The following is a 21047-nucleotide window of genomic DNA, read 5'->3' as shown; positions in this document are numbered from 1 at the left end:
TTTATGCCTTTCGGATGTCAATATCGTCAGACTTTACAGAAATTGTGTTCCTTGTCTTGGCTGTCATCATACAGGCGAATTTTGTCCGAGTTCAGTGCTATTTTGGACAAGGTTTAGCAGATGCAATTGCTGGTGTTGGTAAAGGAATTTATGACAGTGGATGGGAGGATATTGAGGATGATCGAGTTAAGAAGATGTTGATGATGATCATGATGAAGTCACAGAGGTCAATTGGATTGACGAATTGGAAATTCTCGAGGGTTGATATGACTAGAATGACTGCGGTAAGTTTATTGGGAATTTTGAGATCAAGTCAGAATTTCAGCTGAAATTTTGTCAACCCAGAATTTTAGCCGAAATTTAGAATTTTGATTAAAATTTTGTAAATCCAGAATTTCCGCCGAAAATTTGATCAATCCAGAATTTTACCCGAAAATCAGTAAATCCAGAATTTAAGCTGATTTTTTGATAAGTTCAGAATTTCAGCCGAAATTCACACAACCCAGAATTTCAGCAGAAATTTACTAAATTCAAAATTCAGCCAGAAATTCAATCAATACAGAAATTCGGACAGAATTTATAAATTTCAAACTTTCTTTATAATTTTAGATTCTACAATCAGCATATTCATACTACACACTTTGTAGGCGACTTTATAGTAAAAAGTGAAATGTAGTAAGTTTTTAATTATAGGAAGTAATTTCTCATCAAACCTTGAAAAGTGTCGGATTTACAACTTTTTAAAAGTTTTCTATTAGAAACAAGAAAAAAAAAAATTAATTATTTTTGATAATTCAATTAAATTTTGAAAAAGTTTTAAAAATTGTAAAAAATTTGAAATTTTATTTAAAACAAAATTATTTTTGTTAATTTGACATTTTTTTTAAATTGAATTTTAATTGATAAATAATAAAAATTGTAAATTTATGTTTTTTTAAACTTTTTTAAATTTGTAAATATTTTTTAAATTTTAATATTTTTTGAAATTCATAAAGATTTAAATTTGATTTATTGAAAAAAATATTTAAAAAACATAGTTTGTTAAATTTTGTTAATTAAAATTTATTTAAATTTTTAAATTAAATTATAAATTAATAAACTAAATTTAATAAAATTATTTAAAAGTTTAATAAAAAATAAATTATTTTTTAACAACATTTTTGATTAATTTAAATTTTACCAAAATCCTATTTAATTGAATTGTTTTTAAAATTATTAAATTTTAATTTTTTTATTAATTTTTAAATTTGAATAAATTTTGTTAAATTTATATGAAATTTAACTATTTTTAAAAAAAAATTCATTAATTTTATTAAAGTTAAATAATTAATAAAATTAAATAAATTCTGAAAATTATTTCAAACATTCAAATTCCTCCAAAATCATTAAAATCATCAAAAAATCCACAAATTCTCTCTTCTCCCATCCATTTTTCCCGCCATTTTTTCATAAACTCTTCACATCAACAACAAAAAAAAAATTCAAAAAAAAAGACGCGAAACTTTTGTTTACAAATAAAAAAACAATTCTTTACAAATATCACAAAAATTAACTTTAAATTCATTTAAAAATGTCATTTTCGTGTGAAAACTTGTGTCGGTCATGCATGGAAGTTACACAATCCGGTTCAGTCCTGCTGTTCAACAAGAAAAAGAAGAAAAAGACGCAAATTTGTCTAAATTATGAAGAAATTTGCAATTTAAAGGTGAGAAATTTTTGGGGTCAATTTTGAGGATTTTTGGAGTTGGCTGGGGATGTGGCTGGCTGGGGATGAGGCCTGGTGGTGATGTGACCTGGTGGAGATGTGACCTGTTGGGTATGTGGCGTCCTGGAGACATGAACTGCCGGATACGTGGCTTGGTCGAGTCATGACTTGTCAGAGACGTTACCTGCCGATTAAATGACCTTCCGGAGATGCAGCCTGCCATAGCCATGGCTGTACTTCTACCTACTATGTCATTCAAGTGCCATACCCTCCAAAACCCCCCAAAACCCTCAAAAATCACATTAAATCCACAACATCTTCAATCTTCCAATTTTAGGTCAAAGAAGAAGACCAACTACCCCAACAGCTATGCATGTCCTGCGTCTCAGAGCTCAACAAGTCATTCGCCTTTCGCGAACGATGCATCCGTACCTACAAAACCTTATGTGCCTACCTAGACCTATCCGAAGACGAAGAGGAACCAGAAACAATAATTCTCGAGCAATCAAGTAAGGAATTGCCAAAAATAGACGAGACATATGAGGAGATTGAAGTAACTGACGCACTGCTGGATGCAGCTAAGGTTAAAGCATCAGAAACATCCGATGAAGTTATGCTGGAAATGGACGAGATTCAAACAATTTTAAATTCATCAAATCGAAGCAGGAACGACGCAAAAAATGAAAGTGAAGCTGACGACGGTCTTGTCTTTATAATCCAGAATGTCACCGACCAGGAACCGACAATTGAGTCAAAATCACCAAAAGTTAGTTCCTATAAATGTGGCCTGTGTGAATTGACATTTGTGAGGAAAAAGAACTTTGACAATCACGTCCGGAAGTACCATGAGGACGGTGACATTGATGAGGCACCGCCGGACAAGCGAATCCGCCTGAAACTCGCCAAAGATGACAAGGAAGACAGTCAAGCACTTTGGGAAAAATTACAACAAAATCCCGACGCAAAAAGCTGTAAAATGTGCGGTGCACTTTATGTCAATGAGAAGTCACTGAAGCTGCATGAGAGACGTAATGCCTGTCAACAAAAAAGCTATCAATGCTCACAATGTCCAAAAGTCTTTACGGACCAGCAACTGTTCCGAGAGCACACAGAGACACATCCACAGGACAGTAATCAGCCACCGGAGGAAGTGACATCACCAAAAGTTGATGCTGATCCAGCAAAGAAGTTCCAATGTGACTATGAAAATTGCGGGAAGTCCTTTAAGATGCTGTCGACCCTAAAGGACCACCTGAGGACACACTCAAATGAGAAGCCATTCATCTGTAACATTTGTGGACGTGGATTCAGTCAGAATACAAATTTGAAGCAGCACTTGAGAAGGCATACACAGATTAAGCCATTTAAGTGCAATTTTGAGGGTTGTGGATCAGCATTTGTTAGTAAAGGTGAACTGGACAGTCATTCGAGGAAGCATTCCGGCGAGCATCCGTTCAAGTGTGACATGTGTGATGCAAAGTTTACTACGTCGAGTTCATTGACGAAGCATAAGAGGATACATTCGGGAGAGGTAAGGAATTGGGTGTTAAGTGGGGATTTGTGGGCATTTTTGGGGATTTTGGTGCTTATGTGGGCTTAATTTAGGGTTCGCCTGAATCACATGCGCATGCATGCACATGCAAAAAAATTCACATACATGCTCATGCACACATATGCGCATACTCATGCGCATACTCATGCGCACATATGCGCATACTCGTGCGCATACCTGCGCATGTGGGCGAACCCTATGTGCTTTACTATCTAGAACCCCGGATATGCAAGTTCCGTCAGGACCCATCCAAGTCCTAATTATCTTACTGATAAAGCTTCTTTGTTTTTTACATTCCAGAAACCGTACGCATGTGAGTTCTGTCCTATGAGATTTACAGCACTAGGAACTCTTAAGAACCATACAAAGACTCATACTGGAGAAAAGGTAAGGATAGCTTTTTATTGATACTTTATGAAGTCTGAATTAAAAATTCAATTTTGTCTAATTTTTAGCCCCACAAATGCAAGTTCTGCAAGCGTGCATTTACACAGAAGTCTGACTTGACGGCTCATGAGAGGACACATACTGGAACTAGGTAATCTATTGGATTAAGTGGAGTCCGGACTCCAAAGTCCTGCCAACTCTGCTTCATTTAATGACAACTTATTAATTTTTTGTGCATTTATTTTAGGCCATTTACATGCAACATCTGCAACTCTAGCTTCCATCAGAGTGGGACATTGAAAAGTCATATGAAGATTCATGGAAATGTCGACAATGAGGATCATGAGAATGAGGAACAGAAGAGTTCAACTGAAAAGGAAAAGAGTTAGAAATTTTGTGTATTTTTTAATGACTAATTTGTAATTGATAATGATAAGTTAAGGAATGAGGAACGAAGCTGGATGCATAAGAGGACACTGAGGCACTGCCCAGGCACTGCATAAAAGGTGTCATATTGTTATCATTTGGATTGAAATTTTGAAGCTTTTATTGGATTAAGAGTGCGGAACAGATCAGTTCCGGTCAGTTCCACATCCTCAGTATCCTTAAGCCTCAGCTTTGACATGATTAAAGGTCCATAAGTGCTGAAAGACACATAATATGTAGAAATGACAGAAAATCTGATTCCAGGACAGAGTGACATTGGTTCTATACCATATTAGATGAAATCTGACATCAGACCAGAGTCAAGTCAACCTGTAGCTGGATTTCAGTCACTTCTATGCCGTGTTCCTTTTTGGGTGGTCGCTACAGTTCTCAATATCTCAAATTGGCAGAAGTTATCGAATGATAGAGCTGTCTACAGACGTTCTTTAAACGCGGCAATGAGCCTTCGTGCGCCCCAGCCATGGAAGTAAGAAGTAAGTAAGTTCCTTTTCGGAAATGACCGAAGAATTGCGAAATATTTCAAAATTCCCAAAAATTCCAATAAAATTCACAAAATTGTTGCATTTTTTACAACTTTTCGACAATGCCGACACCTGAAAATCAACAATGTCATCGTGACTCTTAAAAATCCATTCCGATTTCCTAATTTTTTGTGTAAAATAACTTTAAATTTTTGTTAAAAATCTTTCAAAATTGTAAATAAAATAAAAAAATCTGAAATTATTTTATTGTAAATTTTATTTATTTTTTCTTATTTTCTTCTATTTACATACACATATATATATATATATAGTCCATATATAGATCCATAAACATTATATTCAAAGGGTTCTGACCCAAAACAATTCAAGGTACCGTACCCAAATAACAATTGATTTTTAATATTATATTAATTTTTTTTAAGGTATGGATGTTAAGCTATGTTCTCTATGTTTTTGATGGCTGATTATTAGGAAGTCTTAGGTAGCCATTAGGAGAGTCCCGAGCGACACAGTATAGACTGCTTATCCCTAACATCCAAAGAGCATGCTCAGATTAATGAGCATACTCAAAGCACGCTTCTTTCATACAAATGAGCATACACACAATAGTGAGTATAGTCAGAGTATGCTCTTTGTCTGTTAGGGATATGTAGCCAAAATCTTCAAAAAAACTGCCCAAAAAATTGTCTTATTTAATCTTGGACAGTCTATGTCATGCAAATTGTTACTCATGTGCTGTTCAGGGGTGTGCAACTAATCAAACTGATCAAAAATGATCAAAAAATGTCCAAAAATTGAACAAAATTGAGTAAAATTTAGTAAAATTGTCAAAAATGTTCAAAAAATTATTGAATTAGTTCCGCACAGAGTTGACAGGACTCTGTTGTCCATTTGGAGTCTAACTCCAGTCAAGTCCTGCCAACCCATGTCCCACACCTCCATCCAGGCCCCATCCATACCCCATAAAGTCCCCCATATAGTTAAAATAATAAAAAAAAGTTATTAAATTCCTAAGAATTCAACAAAAAAAAAAGTCAAAAAAATAATCAAACTAAAAAAAAGTTTTAAGCTTCAGCAGCTTGTTCCTCTCCATCTTCTTCCTCCTCCTCACTTGGTGGTGGCATTTTAATCCTTTGACTCTCCTCCAACATAATTTGTGTCTCACGCAACAACGGTCTCACAAAGTCACGCATAAGTCGTGACTGATCGCCATGTGTAATTTTAAGGACATCACCAGCCTCACGGATGTGATGAATTGCAGTCTGAAACTCATTAAGATGTGGATAAATTTTACCTAATTTCAGGTGATCGATGCCGACAAGTGGATTGAGTGGCGATGTGTAGAAGCTAAAAATAAAAGTTAAGGAATTTTTGATTAAATTTAAGCATTTTAGAAAGTGCAATTGTCGGATGTGATTGTGTAACTATTTGGCTATAAGATTGATTGTGACTGACGATCGGGGGTATTTATAGATTATTGAGGAATTTATCGGTGATTTTTTGACTGTGTTTGCCGGATAAGTTTAAGGAAGTTTAATTTGCTATTAGAACAATGACTTGAAAGATTTGGTGAATTTACAGGCAGTCATTGAACTGATTATCCAGACAATGCGGGGTATAGCATGGGGTATAATACGGTGGACAGTACTATGTACACCACGACACACAGTACGGTTCATAGTGCGGAGTATAGAATTGAGGACAGTACGGAGGACAGTATGGAGGACGGTACGGAGTTCAGCACGGGATGGAGTACGGTACAGGGTACTATATGGATGACCATACGAGGTACAACACGCAGTAAAGTATAGGGTATAGTACGAGATACAGTTCGGGGTATAGTCCGAAGTGCAGAACGAGATATAGTACGGATTACAGGATTGCGTACAGGACGGGATAAAGTATGGAGTACAGTAAGTTGTATCCCACTGGGTACAGCACAGAGTATGGTACAGTGTACGGTACGGGGTAAAGTACGAGGTATAGTATGGGGTACAGTATGGATTACAGTACGGAGTACAGTACGAGGTAGAGTCAGGTACAGTATGGGGTAGAGCACGAAACATTTTTCGGAGTACAGTACGAGGTACGGTCCGGAGTAAGCTGAGGAGTACAGTACGAGTAATGCAACGGGACACAGCACGGAGTACAGTCTGATTTATAGTATGGACTACAGTACGGGATGCAGAATGGAGTATGGTTCGGGGTATAGCATGGAGTTCGGTGCAGAGTACACTCGGGTGTATAATACGGGCTACAGTATGAAGTACTCTACGGAGTGCAGTACAGAACGTTACAAAGCAGAATAGTCCAATACAGTACAGTACTGTACAGTACGATAAGGTAAAGATAGATACAATAATCCAAGGATAAGCACTGTACTGTGTACCCACACCACTGGATTAGTCTACACTCAGTATGCATAATCTGCTCCATCCCACACTTCTACCATCAAAATCAACCCTGGATGCACCCTCATCACCCAGACTCTCATTCCCAGATATCCAGTCCCAATCAACAGACAATCTAATTACAGACTATATAAACTTGCACTTACGATAGTCCCTGAACGAATTTCTTTCCATAACCAACAGCTTCATCCCATGATTCAAAGTCAATTGCTGATTCAAAGGCCAGATCTAGTGTCTTAAGATGCCAGATGTTCTTGTCATGAAGAACACCAGTTTGTTTTTTCACGAGATTTCGGCAGACGTCAATATCTGGAAAGAAAAGGAGATGTAAGAGATAGATTAGATTAGTATAGGGGTGGTATACTAGGGGGGAGTATAGAGGCAGTATAGGAAGTATGTGGATTTTAAGGGGCAATATAGGGAGTATAAGGGAAGTATAAGACATATAGGGGCAGTACAAGGAGTGAAGGGGCAGTATTGGTGTTGATACTATGGCACGATGGGTATTGGAAGAAACCAGGTACGGGTGCAAGATGGAAAGGGTGGGATGAGGAGGAGGAGTGAAGGGGAGATGGGGAGATGGCGAGTTGAGGATATTGTAAATTGGGGAAATGGGAGAGATGGGGAAATGGGGAAATAGTAGAGATGGGGAAACGGGGAAATGGGGAAATGGGAGAGATGGGGAAATGGGAGAGATGAGGAAATGGGAGAGATGGGGAAATGGGGAGATGGCTAGATGGGAAGATGGCGAGTGGGGGGAGATGAGGGAATGTGGAGTTAAATAGTAAATTGAGGAAATGGGGAGATGAGGAAGTAGGAGAGATGAGGAAATAGGGGAGATGGAGGAAATGATGAGAAGGCTAGATGACTAAATGGGTAGATGGGGTGATGAAGAAATGAAAAGTTGGAGAGATGGATAAATGGAGAAATGAGTAAATGGGGAGATGGGGAAATCGGGGGAAATGGGGAGATGAGGAAATGGGGAAATGGGGAGATGAGGAAATGGGGAAATGGACATAGGTTTTGGTCCGAGTATAATCATGGATATACGGGGAGATACTGAATCTACATCAAGACACTGATCTAGATACGCCTCTATATATCTTTCCAGAGGATATCCCTACATATTAAATTCAAATACTTACATCGAGTTTCTTGCATTTCCTGTAACATAGCCTTGGTCATATCAAGCACATCATCAAATGTCTGACGATGTTCTTCCATAATTTCTGTCTGACATTCCTTACACTTTTCATCCATAACATCAATATATCCACTACATCCCTCTTTTGGACATGCCATTGCAACCATTTTAGCTCTCTGTTTCTCATCCTTACATCTATCGCAGTCACAATCAAAGTAGTAAGACCTTCTAAGTTCATCTTTACGTGTCTCGGGCAAATCAAGCAGTTCCACATATGAAATTCTAATTTGATCCCATTTAAGTTCGGGTATATCCTCAATAAGTCTGATACTTAATTGTGGTCCCTCAAATGTTGCAACAGCATTTGGATTACAACTATGATCAAGAATTGATGCAGCTAGATAGATTCCAGTTCCAACAGAGTTTAAGTCATCATCAAGTATGTTAAAGCTATTGATGCATAGACGTCCATAAATACCCAAAAATTCTGTCTGATTTGGTAAATGTTCTGGTGCCAGATATTCTTTTAGGACAGCATAAAGACTCTCAACATGCTCCATCCTCTTCTCATCCCACTTAATGTCCTCTAAATGAGCCATAAGGTCATTAAACTTTCTAAATCCATTACGTGAATAATAAAATTTCTGTAAATATCCACCATATTGTAATTTCCATATAATTTTAGCCATTATACGTGCTGCATCTGGTATTGATCGTGGTAATATTTTCTTCATGCATAGGCACTCATACTTGTGTTCAGCCCATGCATCACGTTGACATAAGACACCACAATAATGGGTAAAATGACATCCGCCGCACTTGAGTAGCTTTCCAGTTGACAGGCAAAAGTCACAGCGCTCTTTGATGAATTTTGATTTGACAATGTAGGCGAATGGCTTCTCCTGGAGGATTAGGGATCCTTTGGTTAGTGGCTCGGCACGTTTACTCATCACTTAACTTAAAATTTGGCACGGAACGGACTTCTTAACGACTCAAAAATTGATCGATAACTGAGATCTGTTTTTTGTGAATTGTCGTACGATTGGGCTTGATTTGACTTCCTCGTTCCTTTATCGTACGTAATTGATTTTGTTGAATGACTTTAACTATAGAGTTTTTGGCGATGTCTTCGCACCTTCGGATGCTGTAAAATGAAATGAAAAATTTTTTTTTGCTTGTTAAAATTAGATTTTTTTTACTTTTTTTTTGTTATTTAATTGCATGCAGCAGGGACTGCACGTTTTTTTAAGTGATCGGAGAGATAACGAGCATTGAGCGTGGATTGGGTGGAGTGGGAAATTGAGGCAAAAATTTGCATCTTTTGAAGCAAAGTTTTGCATCTTTGAAGCAGAAGTTTTGCATCTTTGACGCAAAGTTAGCATCTTTCAAGAACACTTTGCATCTTTTGAAGCAAATAGTTTGCATCTTTGACGCAGAATTTTGCGTCTTTGAAGCAGAAGTTTACATTTTGAAGCAGAACTTTGCATCTTTAAAATCGAAGTTTTGCATCATTGACGCAAAAGTTTTGCACTTTTTGAAGCAGAAGTTAGCATCATTGAAGCAAAGATTTTGCATCTTTTAAAGCAAAAGTTTCACATCTTTGAGGCAAGAATTTGCATCTGTGAAGCAGAAATTTTGCATTTTTGAAGCAAAACTTTGCACCTTTCAAGAAAATTTTTGCATCTTTTAAGAAGTGTTTGCATCTTTTGAAACAGAAGTTTGAATCTTTCAGGTAGAATTTCGTAATTTTGGTGCAGAAGTTTGCATCTTTGAGGCAAAAGTTAACATTATCGAAGCAGAACTTTGCATCCTTTGAAACAAAATTTTGCATCTTTGGAGAAAAAGTTTGAAGCAGAAAATGTGCATTTTTTTAAGCAAAAGTTTGCATCTGTGACGCAGAAGTTAGCAATTTTGAAGCTTAAATTTGCATCTTTTGAAGCGAAATTTCGCATCTTCTGAAGCTAAAATTCGCATCTTTTGAAACAAAAGTTTCACATTTTTGAAGCAGAAAATTGTACCTAATTTTTGCATCTTTCGAGAAAAATTTGGGTGGAATTTTGCATCTTTAAGGTAGAATTTTGCATTTTTGATGCCAAAGTTTGCATCTAAGAATCAGAACTTTGCATCATTTGAACCAGAACTTTGCATCTTTGAAGCACAAGTTTGCATCTTTCAGACAGAATTTTGAATTTTTGAAGAAGAAATTTGTGCATCTTTTGACGCAGAATTTCGCATCTTTTGAAGCGAAAATTTCGCATCCCTCTAAAAATCACGCTAAAAATTTCTCACCTGACTAATTTTCAAGCTTATTTTAAGAACTCATTGATTCATTTAACGACGAGCTTAATTTAGTGCGATTGATCTGAGATATTCTTAAACTTTTTATTTACTTTTGTCTAACTGTTTACTACAAATTGCAAATTGAAAATAATGAAAGTGTTGTCGTCACCGTCAGAGTCGATTTATTTATAGAGCATTTAAGTCGCTTTCTTATTTTTTGATTCTCAATTTTTTTAATGTTTTTTTGAGAAACTTTCAACAAGTTTCTTGGCTTTGTTGCAATTTTTTTATTGCTTTTTAATTTTTTTTAATTTATTGTTTTTTAATTTGTAATTTTTTAATGGTCGGAACTTGAGTTTAACCCTCGGTTCAACCTTAAAAGGAAGTAAAGTTAATTTAAAACTTTTTTTAATATTTTTTTTATTGAAAATTTAATTAAAAATCCAGTAATTTGCAATTAAAAATGTCCTGGTGCAAGGTATCATTTTTAATACAATTTTGCATGAAAAAAGTGAAAAATTGTTTTGTATATAAGGAAGAATAATTGGAAAGTTAAACCATATTTTAAAAAGTTTTCAAGAAAGTTTGAAGTAAAAAAGTTAAATTTTAAAAAATGAAATCAATTTTTGCTATTTTATTGATTGCTGTTATTGTCATTTCTGGTAATTAATTAATATATTTAAATTTTTTAAAAAAAATTTAATTTAAATTTATATTAATAATTTCAAAATTTAATTTTTTTAAAAATTTCAAAATTTAAATTTTTTTTAAATTTCAATTTAAATATTAAAAATTTTTAAATTTTTTTAAATATTTTTCAAATATTAACTTTTTAAATTTTAATTTTTGATAAATTTTAATTTTTATTTAATTTTGATTTTAAATCTTTAAATTATTTTCAATTTTTTTTAAATTTTAAATTATTTTAAATTTTTTTTTTAAATTTTTTTAAATTTTTTAAAAATTAATTTTTGTAATTTTCTTTTTTTGATTTAAAGATTTTAGTTTTCAAAATTTTATTTTTTTTTAATTTTTTTAAATTTAAATTTTTTATTAAAAATTTTAATATTTTTTATTAAAAATTTTAATTTTTTTTTTAAAAATTTTAATTTTTTTTTAATTAAAAATTTAAAATTTTTTTTTATTAAAAATTCTATTTTTTTTTAAAATTTTTAACTTTTAGAAATTTTAATTTTATTTTTAAATCTCCAACAAAAATTTACTTTTTCACCACAAATTAATTTTCTTTAAAGGCACTAACGGTGGCGGAGACTCAGGCTGTCAAATTTTCATCGGCATTTTTGACAGACTTTCCGAAGGAATTAAAAATTCAATTGGAAGTGTAGTCATTTCAATGCAGGATGATCAAATTAATGCTTTCAAATCGATTGTTTCAGCATACGTTCAAAGTGATTCCCCTGAAATCAGCGACAATGACAGAGTCATCTTGAGTGCAATTAGTGCTATACAATTTTTAGCAGCTCCATGCATTGTTCCTTATATTAATACTTTAAATTGATTTAATTTATGAAAATTAAAAGTGAAAATAAATTGAATTTTTTAAATAAAAAAAAGATTCCGTTATATTTTTTGGATTTTACTACTCTACGCAGCATGATTCAGAGGAATATACTGGATTTGACCTCAAATATCAATACCTTCCCCATATCCTGCTCATCTTTTTCGACAAAATTTTCAGTTTTCTTGAATATTTCATTAAAAATGAATCTAACCCCATCCTCCCCTCTTCCTACCCCCTGTCACCCACTAACACTACCCACACCCCTGATCCATCCCTCACACATTCACTGAAAGATGTCATCAACATTTTATAATTAAGGAACAATATAAAATTTATTGTCCTAAGTCGGAAAAGTCGTGACAAATTTTTTTTTCTTCCAGGTGCAAGCCATCAATTTTTAATACATTTTTTTCATTAAGGAAGTGAACAGCTTTTTCGTATAAAAGGAAGTACAGCCGAGAAGCTGAATCAGATCTTGCAAGGTATTCAGTCACTTAAAAACTTAAAAAAATGAAGCCAATTTTTGCTATTTTATTGATTGTTGTTGCTGGTGTCATTTCTGGTGAGTATTAAGGCAGGGCTGGACAACCTTTGGTTTTTTGGGGTCCATCTTGGTGGGTAGGATTGACTAAAACCGCACACAGCACACGGTTCATGACATTTTGGGTCCACAACTGATTTCAGGTCCTTCAAACCTTTAACACCAATTTTAATCCAATTTCCCTTACAGGCACACATGCCGGCGGTGACTCAAGCTGTAATCACCTCCTTGGAATATTCCAGGAACTTGGAACGTCTATCCAAAATTCATTCGGATCTACAATTGTATCAGCTGAGACTGGCAAGGAAATTGAAGCTTTTAAAACTATTTTGTACATGTTTGTTGACAGTGACTCAAGTGAAATTAATCAGGATGAGAGGAGTATCTTGAATGAGATTTATCGTTATCCAGATGCAGCTGCATTGTGCATTATTCCATATCTTTATAATCTTTAAAAGGGATTTTGATTTTTTGGAAAATTGAAGTGGGAATAAAATTGAATTATCTTGGAAATGATATACAATTTGTGTTGTAATATTCATTGGGGGAGTATCCAGGATTTGATCCGGATCCTAAGAGCGAAACCCCCAACTACCACACCCCCTCCCTCCCCATCCCCAAAATTCTACAAAATTCTTCAATTCGTTTGGTTTTTTTGTGAAAAAATTCCTCAAAATTTAGTCACTTTTGTCACCCAAGTTGTACACCCACCCAAACCCCTCCCCTCTATACCTCATAAACTATGGACGTGGTCACCCGTGACCGACGGAAGCGCATTATTCAGACAGTTCAGACAGTTCAGACAATTCAGACAGTTCAGACAGTTCAGACAGTTCAGACAGTTCAGACAGTTCAGACAGTTCAGACAGTTCAGACAGTTCAGACAGTTCAGACAGTTCAGACAGCTCAGACAGTTCAGACAGTTCAGACAGTTCAGACAGTCCAGACAGTCCAGACAGTTCAGACAGTTCAGATGGTTCAGACAGTTCAGACGGTTCAGATGGTTCAGACAGTTCAGACAGTTCAGACGGTTCAGACAGTTCAGACAGTTCAGACAGTTCAGACAGTTCAGACAGTTCAGACAGTTCAGACAGTTCAGACAGTCCAGACAGTCCAGACAGTTCAGACAGTTCAGATGGTTCAGACAGTTCAGACGGTTCAGATGGTTCAGACAGTCCCGCCCTGACCGTAATAAGTGAACGGCCTCTAATTCCTTTTCAGGGTTATTTGCAAAAACATGACATAAGTCAATATATAGGAAGTATTTGCTATAATTGAATGATAAGGAAATTTCAAGCTAATAAAATGCTTGGTAATAATCACTAAAAGGATGTCAATAGCTTTGTAATTAAAACAGCTAAATTGAATTTTTTATAGAAAATCGTGACAAATTTTCTATTTTATAATTATAATTATTATGAAATATTGAAAATTTTAGATATAAAATTTCAATTTTATTAATTTCAAAATAATATTTCGTAATATAGGAAGTGGAAATTTGCGATATTTAATGATATTAAAATTATATAAAAAGGGTGAAATTTTGGAAAATTGGATTAGAAACTAAAAAGTTTTTGGAAAGTTAAATTATTAAAATTTTAAAAATGAAAGATTTATTTGCTTTTTTATTTGTTGCTGTTTATGTAATTTCTAGTAAGTATTGAATTTAAAAATATATTAATTTGTGTACAGTTTTGAAAAAAATTAAATTTAATATAAACTTTTTAAAATCAACTTTATTTATTTAATTTTTTTTTAAATAACAAAAATTTATTTAATTTTAAAAATTAAATTTTTAACAATTTTGAACAAATAATTTTTCTAGTATAGTTAATTTAAATTTTCAGTTCCTTTTTAAATTTTTTAAATTTTTTCAAATTTTTTTATATTTTTTAAAATTTTTTCAATTTTTTTTAAATTTTTTCAAATTTTTAAATTTTTTAAGGTTTTTTAAAATTTATTCAAATTTTTAAATGTTTTTAGAAGTTTTTCAAATTTCAAAGCCTTTTTTTATTTAAATTTTTTTATTTTTTTTAGACTTAAATTTTATTTTTTAAGTTTAAATTTTTCATTTTTCAAAAAAAATAGTTTTTAATTTATTAGAAATTTATTATTAACTTTTTTTAAATTAATAGTTAGTAAAAAAAAAAAATTGAAATTTTTGTATTAAATCTTAATTAAAAATCATTAGTTTCAAATACAATTTTATTTCAAATAGGCACACATGGCGGTGGACATTCAGGCTGTAATTACTACATTGACATATTTTCAAGTCTAAAAGTGTCAATTCAAACTGCAATTGGAACTGTAATTGTATCAACAGAAAAGACTGGTCAAGTTGAAATGTTTAAACTTTTTATTAATACACTCATTATGAGTGGAACATCAGAAATTAGTGATGTGGATTTAATTAAATTAACTGCAATTAAAACTGAACAAGATGCAGCAGCTCCATGCCTGGTTCAATTCATCAACACACCTCCAAGTTAAATTTATTTAATTTTTATAAAATTTGTTTATTTTAAGAAACTTGAAATAAAAATAAAAAACTTTAAAAATTAAAAAAAAAATATAAAAATTTATGAAAATTTTTTAAAATAAAAAAAATTTGAAAAATTAAGAAAATTTAAAAAAAAAATTTGAATGCATTAAAAAAATTTGAAAGTTTAAAAATTTGAAAAATTTAAAAATTTGAAAAATTTAAAAAATATAAAAGTTAATATTTTAAAAAAATTAAATACTCAAAAATTAAATTTTTTTTAATTTTTAAATTAATTTTTAAATTAATTTTTATTTAATTATTTTGTTTTTTTTAAACAATATTTTTCTTTATTTTAAAAATAACATCAATAAATTTACACAACGATATTAATAACACAATTTGCAGCATAATTTCCACCTTTAATTAAATCATTTAAAATTTCTTCATCAGATTTCCTCAAAATTGGATCAAAATTTCCCAAAGTTTTAAAAAACTTAATTTTCACTAATATCGTCAAAATATTTTCAGCATAAATGTGACCATTAAATATAAATTTGTGTAAATCTTCCTGAATATTCTCACTAAGACTGTTAAATTGTAAATTCACTGCTGTACACAAAGTTTCACCACCACAAATGACGCCTGTCAAAATTTGATATTCAAATATTCAATTTATTTATTTTCAAAATTGGAATGCAAAATGGAATATGGATTCCAGGAGCTTAGCCAGAAATGGAGATTGGCAGTTGACCCTTGGAACTGATCAATTACATTTTATCATTTTTATTAGTTTCACACCCTTTTCTTGAGTTCTTTAAACTTTTAAATAACAGACAACTCCCAAACTTTAGCAGACTCTGTGCGCATATCTAGATGAAGCTAGGCATTGACACCCAAAGTTCTTTCATCCAAAACAAAGTCAAAAGTTCATCCAGAACAATAGAATCTTCAGTCAGGGATGGGCTGTTTGAAACTACGATCCCAACTTTTCTCAATCTTTGGGTCTATTACATCTTTAAACCCATCTTTTTCACCTCCTCACTTTTTCAAAATATCTCTGGCTAAGCCCTGGAGCATATCAACTGTCCTCATCATACCTGTTATGAATAAACTCAACGTAGCAAATATCGCTAAAATATTCGCCATTAAATTTTCAATTTTATTATTTTAACAATTTCCTTTGATTAAATATTTTAGTCACTAGGAATGGTTAACAACATTTGATCCATGAATTTCATAAATTTAAACATTTATTGCAACTTTTTTTTTGAATTTTTTTTTATGAAAACATTCTCAAAAATGCTTTTAAATGTTGAAATGATGAAAATATTTGAGAATTTGAGCTTGAGATATTTAATAAATTGTCAATATTTTTATTTTCAATGCTTAACTTTTGATATATCAGTACTAAATGAAAATTTTTGTTTCCATGTTTATTTCATTATTAATTTGCAAAGTTAACACAAACTTGAAATTCTTGTCTTTCTGACTGTCTTTAAAGTTTATACATTAAAGTAAATCAATCATTTCTAATGTTTTAATTTAGAATTAATCGAGTTTACCAATTTCAAAAAGATGATTTTCAGTTAAAATTCAATTTTTTAGTATCTTTAATTCATAAAATTGATTAATTATTCAATAATATTATAAATCAGGAAAAAGTGCCAGACATTTTCTTATCAATTTTGATTCAATTTGAGTTCATTTTTTCAACTTTTAAAATTCACGAAAAAGTAATTAAATTGTCAATAATTTCGTAACTATTTAATATTAACTGACGTAGTTGAATTGAGTATCGGGGACGAATGTGTTAAACTTCAGTGGTGGACAACCTGTGTGGCACGACACTCTAGTCGAAATGCCATAAAAATGCCATGAACCATATGTCGTGTACGGTTTTGATCGAGACTGACCAACAAAGTGTGACACAAAGGATAAAAGGTTGTCCATGACTGATTTATTTGGGTACAATTCTACACATCATCCCACCCTCAAAAGCCCCTGAGTCAAGCCTGTTTCAGGATTCATTCCTGTTGCTGGACCTTGAATCGTGTCGAGAACAATAAAAATGACTTAAAATTCTATGAAAAATCTGAATATCAAGTCAATATTTTGCCAAAAAATAAAGAATTTTCGTTCATTTACCGACGGGTTGCATTATTTATCTGTACCTAACAGTTAACCCAAGACTGCAAACCTGCAATTTTGCACGAATCCTCCAAATTATGTATATAACCTCAAAAAAATTCATCCTTTGATCATCATTTTATTACTAATAAAATTTCACTTTTTTTTCATTAATTTTCACTTTCATTTCAATCAACAGATGTAAATTTCACACTAATGACACTTTACTTCATCTCTATTTGTTGATGTTTATTTTAAATATCCAATTTTATTGTCGGAAACATTTTCATTTCCATCGCACGCTTTCATCGTTAATATTTCCATACACAAGTCATCTGTACAGTGGGCAATAAAGATTAAATTTGCTACTTTGTAGCTGCATAGTGATTTTTGCAATAGTTGCATGCCCCTAAACAATAAAATTCTCATCCAGATTGTGACGAAAGTGAAGTTGCAAGCCCCTTATTTATTGAATATGAATTTATCGTAGTTGCAAACCCCTCTTCAAGATTAAAAGATACTATAGCTTAGTTGTAAGCCCCTCATACAAACCAAAAGTGACTTTAAAGTAGTTGCAAGTCCCTCAAATAGATCAATAGTGGCTTTTGAGTAGTTTCAAGCCCCTTATTCGGATTAAAAGTGACTTTAGAGTAGTTGCAAGCCCCTCTTAATCAAAAGTGACTTTTGAGTGGTTGCAAGCCCCTCTTGATCAAAAGTGACTTTAGAGTAGTTGTAAGCCCCTCATATGGATCAAAAGTCATTGTAGCGTAGTTGCAAGCCCCTCATTTACATCAGAAGTGACTGTCGAGTAGTTGCAAGCCCCTCAACTAGATCAAAAGTGACTTTAAAGTAGTTACACTCCCCTCAATGAGATCAATTGACTATTGCATAGTTGCAAGCCCCTTATCAAGATCAAAAGTGACTTTATAGTAGTTGTAAGCCCCTCAACCAGATCAAAAATGACTTTAGCATAGTTGCAAGCCCCAAATTTCCATCAGAAGAGACTGTCGAGTAGTTGCAGGCCCCTAATCAAGGTTCAAATGCAATGTAACGAAGTTTTAAGCTCCTGACTTATGAATTTTGACTTTTTCGTAGTTGACTACCCCTCAAGTATGTCAAAATAGATTCTAAAGTAGTTGCAAGCCCCGCTAAGTAAGAAAAGTTGAACAAAATTCAAAAAAATCTAAAATTTCACCACACCACTTCCAATTCTCCCTATTCACATCTTCTCGTATATTACGAAATAATCATCATGATCCCGTGACTTTGATATATGGATTAAGTGCCTTACTGCGAAAAAATATTTCTTTTCCTACCTTTTTCTCATCTTGACTCTATTTTTAGATCACAAACATTTTCTAATATTTATTTTTAAAAAAGCATTTTTTTCACCTCTTTTTTTTGTGTTGGAACTGACGCACAATGAAAAAGGTTTCACTTCTCTTCCTGAGTCTCGTGGACATTTTCACATTTTTTGTGTATTTTGTTAATTAATTGGGTCTTTAAAATGACGACTGTGATTTATGGATAGACGATTTCAAGGCTGAGTGGATGTTGGCATTGGATATGGACTTTTTGATGACAATTTTTGAATTTGATGGAATTTTTAATCCTTTATGGATCTTTAAGATTAATAAATCATAGTCAACATCATCATTAGGAACTAATTTTCATATTTTTAATTAATTTGTTGGAAATTAGACCAACAAGGGGGGTATGCAGGGGGGTCAATTTGAGGTCAAAATTTTAAGACCCAAATCCTTCATTTTCCAACCATTTTTTGACACAAAAATCCCAAAAATCTTCAATATCCCCCAAAGGTGGTTCACAAGACTACTGACTACACCCCAGAATCACAGACTGGGAAAGTCATTCAACTGAGTCAAAAGTTGGCAGTCGGAGATGAAATCTTGTTAATTTATAAGATGCAATTAATTAAAATTACAGAAATAAGTGATGAATTGTGAGATTATTTCCATCTAGACAGTCGTTTTTCGTCTCAATAAATTAATTTTAGGGCAATTTTAAGTCAGACTGATATTTAAAAGCCAGTTTAAAGCTGTCTTAACCTTAAAGCAGAGTGGAAACTTTTAATTGCAAATTTAAGCCAAATTTCGAGAACCAATCCTAGATAAAATTAGTCTTCATATTCTCTTAGTGCTGAGAGACAGAAAACAAGCAGCAATAGAACCAGCTATAAACGCTAACTAAGAGAGACCATGAATCACAGTTGATCTGCACGGTCATTGAAGCTAGGATGTAAGGTATTAAAATTCCGGACTCATGTCGGATTGTTTGCTTTTTCAGCTCAATGTTGTTTACGAGAACAATTTAAAGCCTCGACCGAAACTGCATACAGGATTCATGCCATTTTTCAACATTTTTGACGACACACCATCAATCTATGCCATGGCAGAAAAAAGTTTGGACAACACTGTCTTAGAGATTAAAGTGAAGATGATTATGCATGAAAAATAGGTTCGGACTGCTTTACTAGCTGGTATTAGCTCCAAAGTGTGTCGCAGCAAACAGGTTGCACACTACTGAGCTAGATCTTTTGAGACCTAATTTCTCATCTACTTAGGAATTAGGGACTGTCAAGAGCTCATCATAAGCGGATGATTAAGACACCCTTAAGTTGTTTAAGATACACGTATACTGCGAATGACTTATGGGCCGATATAGACAGGAGAAGAGTTTCCATCACGGGATAATGACGAACTATATCAGCCCATCCAAGAAGGTCTTCAAGTTTACAGTTCCCAAAGTAAATCGTTTGAGATAGACTGTATGTGCATAAAGATACCACACAGAATGGCCAAATATATAAAGTAAAGGTTTTTGACTTTTTTTTGGAGGTAAAAGATCTTGAGTTAAAGGCAGTGAAAAAGCAACAGTGGCGTAGTGATTAGAGGATCGAACGGGGTTAAACGCTCTGGGTTCGATCTCAGAGAAAGTCTATTAGGATTAGGGTGCTTTTTGTTCAAGATATTGAGGTAGACTAAAGGATACCTAGATTGGGTATGTAGAGAAGGACGGTCTTTATCGTGCTAAGAATTAATAGAAAGTTTCCATAGCTAGGGTCCAAAACGTACCCCTGCCAATCAATTGTGATTTCTTTTGATTAATTTCTGAACATTAGTATCTATCAACTTCGTGTTCAGGAGGAATCGGAGGTACTTTTCGATCCGCTCCAGATCAGTTTCATTACCCTCTTACTTCCCTCCTGGAAAAATGACTGACTGCACCCCATGCTCCTCTAAATCTTATCACACATAATCTCATTTTTTCTTTCAATTTATTTTTGACATGACAATTTGTTTCACATCCAACTGAGTCAACATTTTGTTGCTATTTTTAAAGACTAAAAAATCTGTGATGAATAGCTCATCAATGTGCTGAATATCAAGGTTCATTGTTTATATATTTTTTTGTACATTTTTTGTTCAGTCTCTGAGCCTTGATTAATAACAATAATAATAAACAATAACATTTAATTTTTGGTTTGATTGTTTTGGGGGTAGAGGGGGTTTGAGGAGGGTCAATGGGGGTACACAATGGGGGAGGTGAATTTGCTCAATTTTGCAGCAACCGGTCACTAAATTTAACTCAAAAATTGGCACAAATTGCAATAATTTTGTCAAAAATTTGACATTTTTGAGTCAATTTTAATTCAAATAAATTTGAAAATTTAACGGTCAAAAATTCAAAATTTACCTTCCAAAAATCCACAACAATTTCACATTCAATTTTCAATATTTTAAAAAATTCTCACAAAAATTGTCAATTTTTTAATTTGTTTTTCAATTTTTCACCAATTTTTCCTGACTTTTCACAAATTTTTCCACAATTTTCCACTTTAACATCCTCAAATTATTGTAAAAAATCCATTAAAATTAATAATTTTTGCACATTTAAGCTACAGTTCCTTGTTATGAAAGATTTTTACTCTCACACATTGTTATTT

General features: G+C 33.0%; 2 protein-coding genes across 2 annotated transcripts; one reads left to right on the top strand and one right to left on the bottom strand.

Moving 5' to 3' along the window:
* The first annotated feature begins 1509 nt into the window (after positions 1-1509).
* LOC139095640 (zinc finger protein 260-like) lies at positions 1510-4362 on the top strand. Its single transcript, XM_070647030.1, has 5 exons — positions 1510-1705; positions 2043-3236; positions 3558-3644; positions 3713-3795; positions 3892-4362. The coding sequence occupies exons 1-5, from the start codon at positions 1571-1573 to the stop codon at positions 4031-4033; spliced, it is 1641 nt and encodes a 546-aa protein (XP_070503131.1). The 5' UTR covers positions 1510-1570; the 3' UTR covers positions 4034-4362.
* Positions 4363-4811: 449 nt separating this feature from the next.
* Smyd3 (SET and MYND domain containing, class 3) lies at positions 4812-21027 on the bottom strand. Its single transcript, XM_070647031.1, has 4 exons — positions 20798-21027; positions 8130-9272; positions 7131-7293; positions 4812-5920 (listed from the first exon to the last, which is right to left on the bottom strand). The coding sequence occupies exons 2-4, from the start codon at positions 9076-9078 to the stop codon at positions 5638-5640; spliced, it is 1395 nt and encodes a 464-aa protein (XP_070503132.1). The 5' UTR covers positions 9079-9272; positions 20798-21027; the 3' UTR covers positions 4812-5637.
* Positions 21028-21047: the final 20 nt, after the last annotated feature.

This window comes from Chironomus tepperi, unplaced genomic scaffold (assembly GCF_022539635.2).
Source record: "Chironomus tepperi strain 1889 unplaced genomic scaffold, CSIRO-AGI_Ctep_v1 contig_370, whole genome shotgun sequence".
Taxonomy (NCBI): domain Eukaryota; kingdom Metazoa; phylum Arthropoda; class Insecta; order Diptera; family Chironomidae; genus Chironomus; species Chironomus tepperi.
Note: the sequence above shows the minus strand (reverse complement) of the source record. Positions and strands in the feature narration are given on the sequence as shown.

Coding starts and splice junctions, on each gene's coding strand:
- LOC139095640 (XM_070647030.1), top strand. CDS start 1,571: ATGTCATTTTCGTGTGAAAACTTGTGTCGGTCATGCATGGAAGTTACA. Junction 1,706..2,042: donor AAGAAATTTGCAATTTAAAG/GTGAGAAATTTT, acceptor TTCCAATTTTAG/GTCAAAGAAGAAGACCAACT. Junction 3,645..3,712: donor AGACTCATACTGGAGAAAAG/GTAAGGATAGCT, acceptor TCTAATTTTTAG/CCCCACAAATGCAAGTTCTG.
- Smyd3 (XM_070647031.1), bottom strand. CDS start 9,078: ATGAGTAAACGTGCCGAGCCACTAACCAAAGGATCCCTAATCCTCCAG. Junction 7,294..8,129: donor GGAAATGCAAGAAACTCGAT/GTAAGTATTTGA, acceptor TTTTCTTTCCAG/ATATTGACGTCTGCCGAAAT. Junction 5,921..7,130: donor AAATTCGTTCAGGGACTATC/GTAAGTGCAAGT, acceptor TTTTATTTTTAG/CTTCTACACATCGCCACTCA.